This window comes from Eucalyptus grandis, chromosome 9 (assembly GCF_016545825.1).
Source record: "Eucalyptus grandis isolate ANBG69807.140 chromosome 9, ASM1654582v1, whole genome shotgun sequence".
Taxonomy (NCBI): Eukaryota; Viridiplantae; Streptophyta; class Magnoliopsida; order Myrtales; family Myrtaceae; genus Eucalyptus; species Eucalyptus grandis.
The window spans coordinates 30,299,336-30,309,980 of record NC_052620.1 but is presented as its reverse complement, the minus strand read 5'-3'; the positions used below and the strand labels follow the sequence as shown (position 1 = coordinate 30,309,980).

Genomic DNA, 10,645 nt, shown 5'->3' with positions numbered 1-10,645 from the left:
GTGAAGCAAGAGTTCCTGTCCGAAGCAGATGTTTCAGTAATTAAAAAGTTAGCCATAATTGCTAGAAGTTAGATTAGAAGGTGACATTCATCATACTTTCTTAGTGGAACGTTCCATATATATTTGTTTTGGTCACTTTTATAATCTACCAATGGGGAGTTGGGTTACTTTTGAAGCAAATAATCTTAGCGCAACATCTTTTTCTCGATGGAGTTTGAATAGTGTTTAAGTGTTTGAATTAATTAGAACATTTTGAATTGATGATATCTCACTCTGAGTTTCTGAGAGTGACTAAGAATACACGGGAACCATCGCCAATCGGAAAGGATCCTTGTCCCTTTTGATAATATGGTGGATATTGTACCATCAATCAAGTGGAGAGCACGTAGAATTCACAATTTTATTTCATGATTATATTGACATTCATTCAACGTTTTCTTTGTGGTCTGAGCTGGATCTAAATTGAAGTAACTTTTATGCGATGATAATATAGGAAGCATGGATTCCACACACAAATCTTTTTCTCTGAATAATAGAGCCACTAACTTTAAAGCAGGATTCGACAAATTTGGGTTGCCCAACGTTTTGATTCTCACCACCACTACCACCAAAATTTATTCCCGAAAGGTGACTCCAGAAACAAAGGCATGAAAAGAAATGTCGATTGATTAAATAAAGTGTGCTGTTTAAGTTACTAAAACCGAAGAAATCTCAGTGGCAATGAAGGCTCCATGGCCATGGAGGCCAAGGGGAGCTCTACCTTAGATATGGAGCTTCTCTGTAGCGAGTATTAGTTGAGGAGCTATTTAGAAAACGAAGCAGAAGTCCCTTACCTTCACTGGGGAGATTATCTTGGAGTTCCAAATCCAAGCCCATAAACGTATCCGGTTATACTTACTTTATTAAAAAACTTCAGGTAATGAGTTATGAGCTAATTAGAATATATTTACTAATTCACATCACATCAATTCGCTAATATGGAGGATTTCTAATGTAATAAATACTTGCATTGTTGAGATGTAATTCATACTTCCCATTGATAAGAAAAACATGGGAGTTCTGCTCTCTAATGAATGGGCAACGGTCCGGGGGCCACCTCGATGGGGAATTAGGGGTAGCTCCCTCGGCCACTAGAGGGCTCTTATAATGGGAGACCATATTTGATTGATTATCCTGAATTTGGACCCATGAATAGCTATTGCTACTTATATATAATCTCTTTTTTGGTAATTAAGGATTGTAATAGAGGGGTAAGATGTGTTAATTGTAGCGAAATCATCTGCTGGATGTATCCCTAGTTTAAAAATGAACTATGATAAACATTGTACCTCGATTTCTCTTTCACGTTTTTACTCTTTATTTTGTTGTGTTTGAGTGCCAAATTCTAACGTGCATCTCAATAATTTCCCTCTTACATGCGAGCTCTACTTCTTCTTAATTAAGGTATCATTTTCCATCTCAATTTGAATCCCTAATGTTCACCTTCATCCCCGATCTCTTTCTCTAGTTTGAAAATGAAGATTGCCATTGAGACGTGTTACTACACCACATGCCCACCAAGTTTCTTTCACTGGACCAAACCATCAAGATTGCTTGGAAGCCACGTTGGTCCTGAGATTACTTACTTGAGATATTTACCAAACACGAAAAGACTAGAGTCCTACCAAATTACCATCGATCTAGTATCATTTATTTGGTAGCGTGTGGTAGAAACTTGATATCTTTCACATGGAGAGATCACCAAAGGGAAGTCTAAGTTCAAGCTCGTGAATATATCCGATTAGACTCACATTCGCTCAAAAGCTTAACCAATGAATTATGAACTAACTATGATATATTAACTATTTCACAAAACACCTTCTCCGATGTGAGAACTTTTTAAAACAAATCACACGTCCATCTTAGTAGGAACTCGTCGCCATCGTTGAGAGAAGGGGGGGGGGTGTGGATTGTGAGTTAATTATCAATGATAGTAGTGGGGGTTGAGTGTTTAAGGAGGGAGAGACTGTAACGACCTCCCACATGTGCCAATTTTGAAAAGGTGCATTTTGAATAACCATAAAATGTAGTGACCATTTTGAGGTGAACATGACTTATGAACCAGTGAAGGCCTTTCACAAATAAGGCAACACTTGAGTTGTCTCACAGCTGATGTACTGAGGAGAGTAAGGAAGGCGAATTCTATAGGATAAAAGTCAAAACCCGAAAAATAGAAGAGGGAATGAAAAGGAAAGATGATCTTTGTCAAATCTCATTGAGGTGATAACCTCATCACTTAAGTCCGTCACCACTTAATTTCGAATGATAATACATTCAAGAAAGCTGGTCAGTTTTTGCTAGAAGCGGTGAAGCTTGAGTGTGGCAACTCCGTTTCTTCATTTTGACCTGTCTTTTCAAGATCCATCTCCCCGAATTCATCCCTAACCTCGTTTTTTGTTTGACTCTGGTTCTTGCCATACATTGCATACAAGATCAGTTGGGCAATCCCTAGTCCAGTCCCCAGTCCATTGGACACCTGCAACGCCATTACGAAGATCTTCTTATAACCATCGAGTTCAAATAAACCAAGTCATTACCTAACATAGTTCGAATACTCACTTTACACATTCACTCAATTACGATATAAGGTGAATGCTTACGATGAGAAAGGGGTCCTGACTAAGAAGGCCATATGCGAGCCAAAAGATGCCGCATAAGAAGGAGGACAACGATAACAAAAAAGGCATGAACTCCACGCTCTTCGTCTTAATCACCAACATCTGTATGAACCAACTGGAACAGATGAAACCAATTGTATAATTCAAATACACTTTGAACTTTTGATTCTAGCCCACATATCCTTTTGATGATGACATGTTCTAAGATGTAAGATGCATTCTAGATCTAAATTGAGTGCATAATCCTTTACTCAAAAGCTTAAACTGTCAGAATATAGTGCGAAATATATTTTATATCTAACAATACAGTAGTTCTTACCATGACTGATAGAGGTGAAGCATACGTAAGGATAGAGAAAATGTCGAGCATGATGCCACAGAAGAGTTTCCGGGTCTTGCCATGCAGGGCGAAGAGGGAGACAAAGGCAAATGTTAAGACAAGAATCAGAGCAAGACCAGAGAGTCCCATGATCTTTTGACTCTCCTTCTTTGGTGCGTATGTGATGAAGATCCAAACATACGTGAGCTCAATCACAACTCCTATGCCACTAATGATTAATACCAGAAGGTTGTCCGGAGATACGAATGGTAGCCCATACCTGTGAAATCATTTAGCCATTTCAAGTATAGAGAGATTCCCACGAGTTTAGATAATTAGATAGAAAATCAAGCCGGTTAGTGCCTTAGTAACATTGTGCTAATTTTTACGAATCTTATAGAACTCACCAAGTGGAGAGGCTGCAACTAAGAAGAGTTACTATGTAAGGGATGCCTGAGAACTGCTCCGTTGACCGCCTCCTCACGATCCTCTTGAACGTGGTCCTAGAATAATTATGCAACTTCACAAGTTTTAGTGAAGAAGATGGGATGATAACTTAGCAAACAGATACACTGTGACTTACATAGGCGCCAAGAAAAGGAACAGACCGACTGCATTTCCTATATTGGAAACAGGGAAAGCGTGCGACATTAAAGCTGAGAACAAGTGAAGTGACGAAAGAGGACGGAATCGAAAGACAAAAAATAATGCAGAAATTGGAATGTGAAACGCGGTACCGAGAATGCCGCACGAGAAACGGAGAATGTCCATGGCTTTCCCCAGGTCAAAAGCAAGTGACAAGAAAGTAAACAAGGCGAAGTGACAACAGCAAATCCGCTCTGAAGTTGAAGGCCTTTCTAATTTGGCAATGTCAATAGCTCTGGTTCGTTCATATATAGAGAAACCCAACTCTAATATGACGAGAGCAGACAAAGATTAGTGGAACTTTCTCTTCTTTTCCAAAATGGATTCTTATAAACTTGAATTGGAGCTTAGTATTTTTAATGGAAGAGGTGAAGCAGGAGTTCCTGTCCGAAGCGGATGTTTCAGTAATTGAAAAGTTAGCCATAATTGTTTAAAGTTAGATTAGAAGGTGACATCGATCACACATTCTTAGTGGAACGTTGCATCTATATTTGTTTTGGTAATATTTATAATCCACTAATGGGAAGTGGGGTTACTGTTGAAGCAAATAATCGTAGTGCAACATCTTTTTCTTGATGGAGTTTGAATGGTCTTTAAGTGGTTGAATTAATTTAAACATTTCGAATCGATGACACCTCACCCCAGTTTCTAAGAGCGACTAAGAATTCACAGTATCCATCGTGGAATGGAAAGGATCCTTGTCTCTTTTGATGATACAGTGGAGAGCGCATCGAGTTCACAACTTTATTTCATGATTAAATTGACATTCATTCGACGTTTTCCTTATTGTTGGAATTCAAGTTGGTGGAAGACGATTTACCTTATTCCGATGCGCAAACAGCAATTAACCCGGAACGAGCGTTGAATTGCGGATGAATCCGAACGAAATTACTCCATGTTGGTCTGGATGCGATTAGAGGAAAGCATCCGATTTCCACAGCGTAAATGCCGGTTGTTTTTTGTAAAAGTGAAAATAGAATGCCTTCTTCTTTGATGAAAAAAAGGGAGAGAAGTTTTGGAGCGAATGATCTGCCAACCAACCCAACGGTTGTGTTCGGGAGGCTTTTATACATCTCCCTTCGTACCCCTCCATCAATATCTTTCCATCGTAACGCATCAAGACAAAACGGTGCGTTCCAATTGCACCCCATCATGGACGTACCAGCTAAAATATAACACTTATAATATGAGTTGGATATAAATCAAAGAGACATTTATGCGATGATAAGATAGGGAGCATGGCTTTTACAAACAAATCTTTTTCTCTGAATAATGGAGCCACTGACTTTAACGTAGGATTCGACAAATTTGGGTTGACCAACGTGTTAATTCTCACCACCACCACCAATCCAAAATTTATTCCTCAAAGGTGACTCCAGAAACAAAGGCATGAAAAGAAATGTCGGTTGACTAAATAACGTGTGCTATTTAAGCGACTACAACCGAAGAAATCTCCGCGGCAATGGAGGCTCCAAGGCCGTGGAGGCCAAGGGGAAGCTCTACCTTACCTATGGAGCTTCTTTGCAGAGAGTATGAGTTGAGGAGCTGTTTGAAGCACGAAGCAGAATCCCTTACCTTCGCTGGGGAGATTATCTAGGGGAGTCCATATTCAAGCCCATGAATATATCCTATTAGACTTACTTCATATAAAAACTTAAATGAATGAGTTATGAGTCAATTAGAATATATTTACTCATTTACATCACACTAATTTGCCGATATGGAAGTTCTCTAATGCAGCATACACATGCATTGTTGAGACATAGTTCATACTTCTCATTGATAAGAAAACATGAGAGTCCCATTCTTCGGTGAGCAAGCGGGGGGCCCCCCCCCCAATGGGGAATAAGGGTAGTGCCTCGGCTGCTAGAGGACTCTAATAGTTTGGGCCATTTTTTATTGATAGTTTGAAATTGAGCCGGTGAATAACTATTGCTACCTATATATAATCTCTCTTTTTTTTTTTTTGTAATTGATGATCATAACAAAGAGGTGAGATATACTAATTACAACGTAATTCTCTGTTAGATGTAGCCTGTCACGCCCCGAATCTCAAGCACGCGAACATCCCTCAACGGTCGATTAATTTGTGATGTTCCGAGACATATTGCCGACCCATTCTTTTTATTTTTCAATTAAACGCATGCGGAATCAATTTATATAAACACTTAGTCAACTAGCAAAGAATAGGGATAGTAAAGCAAGTACAATAGTGACTTTTCCAAAATCTACTTTGTTTTATATGTTTGTTAAGCAGGAAGTTGTGTGACATCCAGGATTTTTAGTTTTAATTTATTTGGATAAATAAGGCCATTTTCGTTTAATTGAAGCCATGGATTGCGAAATTGGGATGCGAGTGGGCTACATTTAAGAAATATACCGGTGGAATAATGAGGTGTTGAATAAATTAATAGGGTTGATTTGATTTAATTCAAGAGAATCAGGCTCAGTGGAAGAAAACCTACAAAATTCGTATCCACCTCTACCCCCCACACTTTGGCCTACCTAAATGCTTCTAGAAGGGGCAATTTTGTCTTGGAATTGTGAGTGGAGGGCAGCTCATGGTGGGCCACCTGCGAATGACATAAGAAAGAGAGAGTGTGAGAGGGAAAGGAGAAATTGATTTTCTCTTCCTCTCCTCTCTCCTCCGTCGACGGATCTCCCCCATCTTCTTCTTCTTTTCTTCAAACCTCCATGGGAGCCGAAGACCAGCGGAGATCGAGCTGCCATCGCCGCCTCTCGCCGCCGTCGTCGCCCACCGAAGCCGGAGCCGCCGCCGTTGCTCCGCGGTTGGCCGCACCTCACCGCACGCCCTCTCTTCCGCCTCTCTCTACCTCCTCTTGCTGGTGCGAACCAGAAGGCAGCAGAAAGTGAAGCAGCGTCCAGCGTCGCCGGAAGGAACAGCGACCAGCTGCTTGGACGCCGCCGCACCGGAGCTGCCACACCGCCGCCCGCGCGACGCCGCGCGCTCCGCCGCCTCACGCTCGCACCTGCCGTCCCCGCCGTGCAACCTAGCCCCTGTTTTGCCTCTGCTCGGTCCCGTTCGGCCACCTACGGCCGTCGGCCGACCACCTCCGGCCACCATCGACCCCGCCGGAGCTCCACCTCGCCCTTAGCCGCCCTTGGCCGCCTCAATTGGCCCCGGAACGGCCCCAACCAGCAACGCACAGAGAGTGCATAAAATGGGTATCGCAGAGGGTTTTGGCCCGTTTTGGCCATTTTCCCGAGCCCGGATGCTCGGCCCGCTTTGGGGAAAGTCGATCCTCGCGTCGAGCCCGTCGTTTTGAGTGAGTTTTACTCACTAATGCCTTCTTAGTTTGCTAATTACGCTTAAAGGTTGGTTAGTGTTAATTAAGTGTAATTAGGTTGTTAGATTAGAATTGATTAGTGATTATTAGTTAATTTCTTTGCATATTAGTTGTGTGATTAGTATAATTAGATAGAGAATTGCTTGTAGTATTTATTGGATGCTTCTTGGGATTTTCCGTCCCTATCGGGTGTTAATTAAGCGATTCAGACCTAAGTGGTATTTTTAGGAATTTAATATCAATTTTCGAAATTAATTATTTAATTATTTATTTCCGGAAATTATTGGATGGCCAAAGTGACCGGGATTTTATGCTGATGATGGTGGCGAGACCGTTTATTTAATTGAGCTTCATATGGTGCTAAATTGGAATTGTTGTGTTTATTTATTTATTTTTCGGAATTAAATTAATTAATTATTTATTTTCGAAAGTTCAACTTGGATGGCCAATGATCGAATATTATGCGATGACCGGGTGAAGTACTGTTTATTTAATTGGGCTTTAATTTGAGTTAAATTGAATTGTTAATATTTATTAATTAATTATTTTTCGGAAATTAAGATTTAGATGGTTGATGACTGAAATCTCGTCTTGATCGTCGTGGCGTGGTCCGTTTATTTATTTGAACTCCACGTTGTGATTAATTAAAGTGATTGTGCAATTTATGGAATTATTCCTTAATTGGTCGAATTTGAGTGGAATTGAATGATTGATTCGTAAATGGCCGAGTTTGTTTATTTAACCTTCATAATGCTTTGATGAGCTGTAAAGTGGAGAAAGTGGTGAGCTAGCGAGAATTCTATTGGTGAGGCGTCAAGTACGAAGTATAGACGGCGTGGTTCGGTGATTAAGGATATCAACGTGCACGGCGCCTTAAAAAACGCACGTGAGACTGTCTATGACTTATGGTAGCGTGGTTCGGTGATTAAGGATATCCTTGTGCGAAGCAGCGCCTTAAGACGCACGTAGACTACCATGAATTATGACGGGCGTGGTTCGGTGATGAAAGACATCTTCGTGCGAAAAGCGCCTTAAAGAACGCACGTAGGCTGTCGGTGATTTGTGACCTATGACGGGCGTGGTTCGGTGATGAGGAATATCACGTGCGAAACGGCGCCTTAAAGAACGCACGTAAACCGTACATTACTTATGTCACCTTGGTTTAAACGGCCTTGAGAGCATTGATGGGCTACGTGACTAAGTGTACTATTGGAGAGGTTATGTGGGATGGAGTGAATGACCTAGAAATGATTTGATCGACTTGTAATCGACTAGGTCGATTGATCGATGATTCGATTTGTGTGATTCAATGTGATTGATCACTTTGCCTTGATTTGATGTTGCAAATTGATTGATTGAATGGAAATGACCGTGAGTGGTCTTGTTGGTGTGTAATCGATTAAGTCGATTAGATCGATGCTCGATACGTGATGTTATTGCTTGGGTGATTTGTTTGATTTGTGCTAATATGCGGGTGGAATTCGAGGCCAAGGTAAGTCCTCCGACTCATGTTGTGCATAGGCGCTCTAAAGTGTATTAGTTTACTAATCGGGTCTTAGGGGTAGAACTTGGCCGAGACGTTGTCTCGGTGGTTATTGAATAACCATTTCGGGGCCGGATGAGGAGCTAAGGAGGAGGAACTTGATGAGGAAAACCACGATGAGGAACTGAAGAGGAGTATCGAAGGAGAACCCAGAGAATGATCAGTAGGATCCTAATGACGATTGCTATAGAATCAATTTGAGTAGAAACCAATTGTCTTCGTATGGCTTGTATATGATCATAAGGGTGTTGGTTTTGGTTCAATTTCCTAGTCCTACTTGTAGATCCCATTGCTTTATTGTGCAGGGATTTTTATAAGCGCTTCGCATGTGTTATTAAAAGGGCAGTCGGCGATATGTAGTCCTGGGATATCGCATAATAAAATCGACCAAGATAGAAGGATAGTCACGTTACCGAGAGTCGGGGCATGACATCCTCTTTTTGTGGTATCAGAGCAAAGGTTAGGTTTTGGAGTGATAAGGTGCGATGACCTATGGGATAATAGTAGGAAAGACCTTTAAATTCATGACTGGTGCATGTCTTTTGATAGTTGATTGGTAGAATTGTTTGTCATGTATGAATCGCTTGCTTTTAATTATTGTGGATTTGGAAGGCAGAGTGTTGACTCTGGCCAGTTTAAGTGTAAGAGTACCACCGCGGGTTGGTACTAGTGTAGCAGCATTGATTGATCTTAAGCTCGATAAGATTGATTTGATGCAAGTGTTCCTTGGGGTTTGGATGAGCCAGTATGATCTGAATCATGCTGTTGTTGCTACCTTTGTTGAGGTTCAACCTGGAAGGATGATCAGGGAATATATTTCGATATCTGAGTCAAGATTCAGTGCAAGCAAATTGGGAATTCGGTCAGGGTAAAGACTGATGTTGAGAGAATGGTATTTTATTCCAACCAATAGCAAAGGTGGCATAGTCAGGTCAACATTCAGATTAATGGAACATGTTGTTCTATGGAAGATGGTATGAATCAGTCTTGTGTATTTTGAGGACAGGAAATTGTGGTAAGTGTCTCCAGTACAGACAGTGATTTATGTTGTATTCGCATAAGAAGATGGAATCTGGACAACAGTTACTGCTGTCACTGTTGGTAGAACAGTTCAAGAGAAGTACGCCATATAATGCACTGTGGAATTTTTGGGATAGGTCTCTGGTACAAGAAATAGTGCATCCTAGCACTTGACAAGAGGTAGAAGACTCACCAGATAGGAGTCGAAAGTTTGGGATGAAACCTGGATGAATTCAGTATCCAGGTATGGTGAGAAGAACATAAATGGAATGGAACCGACTTGGCACTAGACAAAGGAAGAATGTTTTGGGGAAAATTCTATCGAGTATCGTAGCGAGTTTTGATGAAGTTTGGGGAACTTGTTTATTGAAATAAGTGGAAGAAAGGGGAATCACTAGTAATAGTCATCTTGGACTAGTTGCCGAGGAGTGTAACTTCGACACTACATGAGTAGATTGGGCTCATGGAGCATCTTGTAGTACTAGATCATGGTCGTGTAGCAATTTAACTTAGTCAGGGAGCACATGAAAGTGTTGAGTTTATTGAGAGTCGAAATGAATCTTCGATTTCTTTAATCTCGTCAATTGAAGACAACCCTTTGTTCGATGGAGATTGTTGAGGTTACTTGGTGATGGTTGTAGTTAAGGCAGATTGGAGTGGAAATAGAAGACATCTCAATGGTGAGAATTTCTAGATGTGTTGTCATAAGAAATGTCGGGACGTTGCAGAAGAAAGAGATAGAAATTATGATCGAGTTAGCTTTGACATAAAGCCACTCTCGAAGGCTTCTTGCTAGTTATTGTTGTTTGAATTTATAGAACCGAACGTACGGATGTGAAGATTGATGAATGAGAATTCATGCATATTAGTGCATTGCCTTAAGAAACATTAGTTTTATGGAAAGAGAAATGAAGATGGTTCGTGGCATTATACATCAGCTATAGTCGACTTAATCAAGTGACAATGAAGGATAAGTGTTCATTGTCAAAGATCGACAAATTGGGTGACTTGTTATAAAAGTGTTAATGTCTTCAAGGAGTTGACTTGAGGACATGTTATCAAATCGATTAAGAACCGGGAAAGAGATTATACTAAAAACAACATTTCACACTTGATTTTGCCCTGGTGAGAATAATGTGAAGTAATTTGATTT

General features: G+C 40.7%; 1 protein-coding gene across 2 annotated transcripts; it reads right to left on the bottom strand.

Moving 5' to 3' along the window:
• Window positions 1-2,192: 2,192 nt before the first annotated feature.
• LOC120288036 (bidirectional sugar transporter SWEET1-like) lies at window positions 2,193-3,825 on the bottom strand. 2 transcript variants are annotated; one of them, XM_039301296.1, is made up of 6 exons: window positions 3,714-3,825; window positions 3,560-3,596; window positions 3,384-3,479; window positions 2,977-3,256; window positions 2,640-2,759; window positions 2,193-2,515 (listed from the first exon to the last, which is right to left on the bottom strand). In XM_039301296.1, the coding sequence occupies exons 1-6, from the start codon at window positions 3,745-3,747 to the stop codon at window positions 2,327-2,329; spliced, it is 756 nt and encodes a 251-aa protein (XP_039157230.1). In that variant the 5' UTR covers window positions 3,748-3,825; the 3' UTR covers window positions 2,193-2,326. The 2 variants fall into 2 exon arrangements, with proteins under 2 accessions (XP_039157230.1, XP_039157231.1); XM_039301297.1 differs by lacking the exon at window positions 3,714-3,825 and having other exon boundaries at window positions 2,194-2,515; window positions 3,560-3,663.
• Between the last annotated feature and the right edge of the window lie 6,820 nt (window positions 3,826-10,645).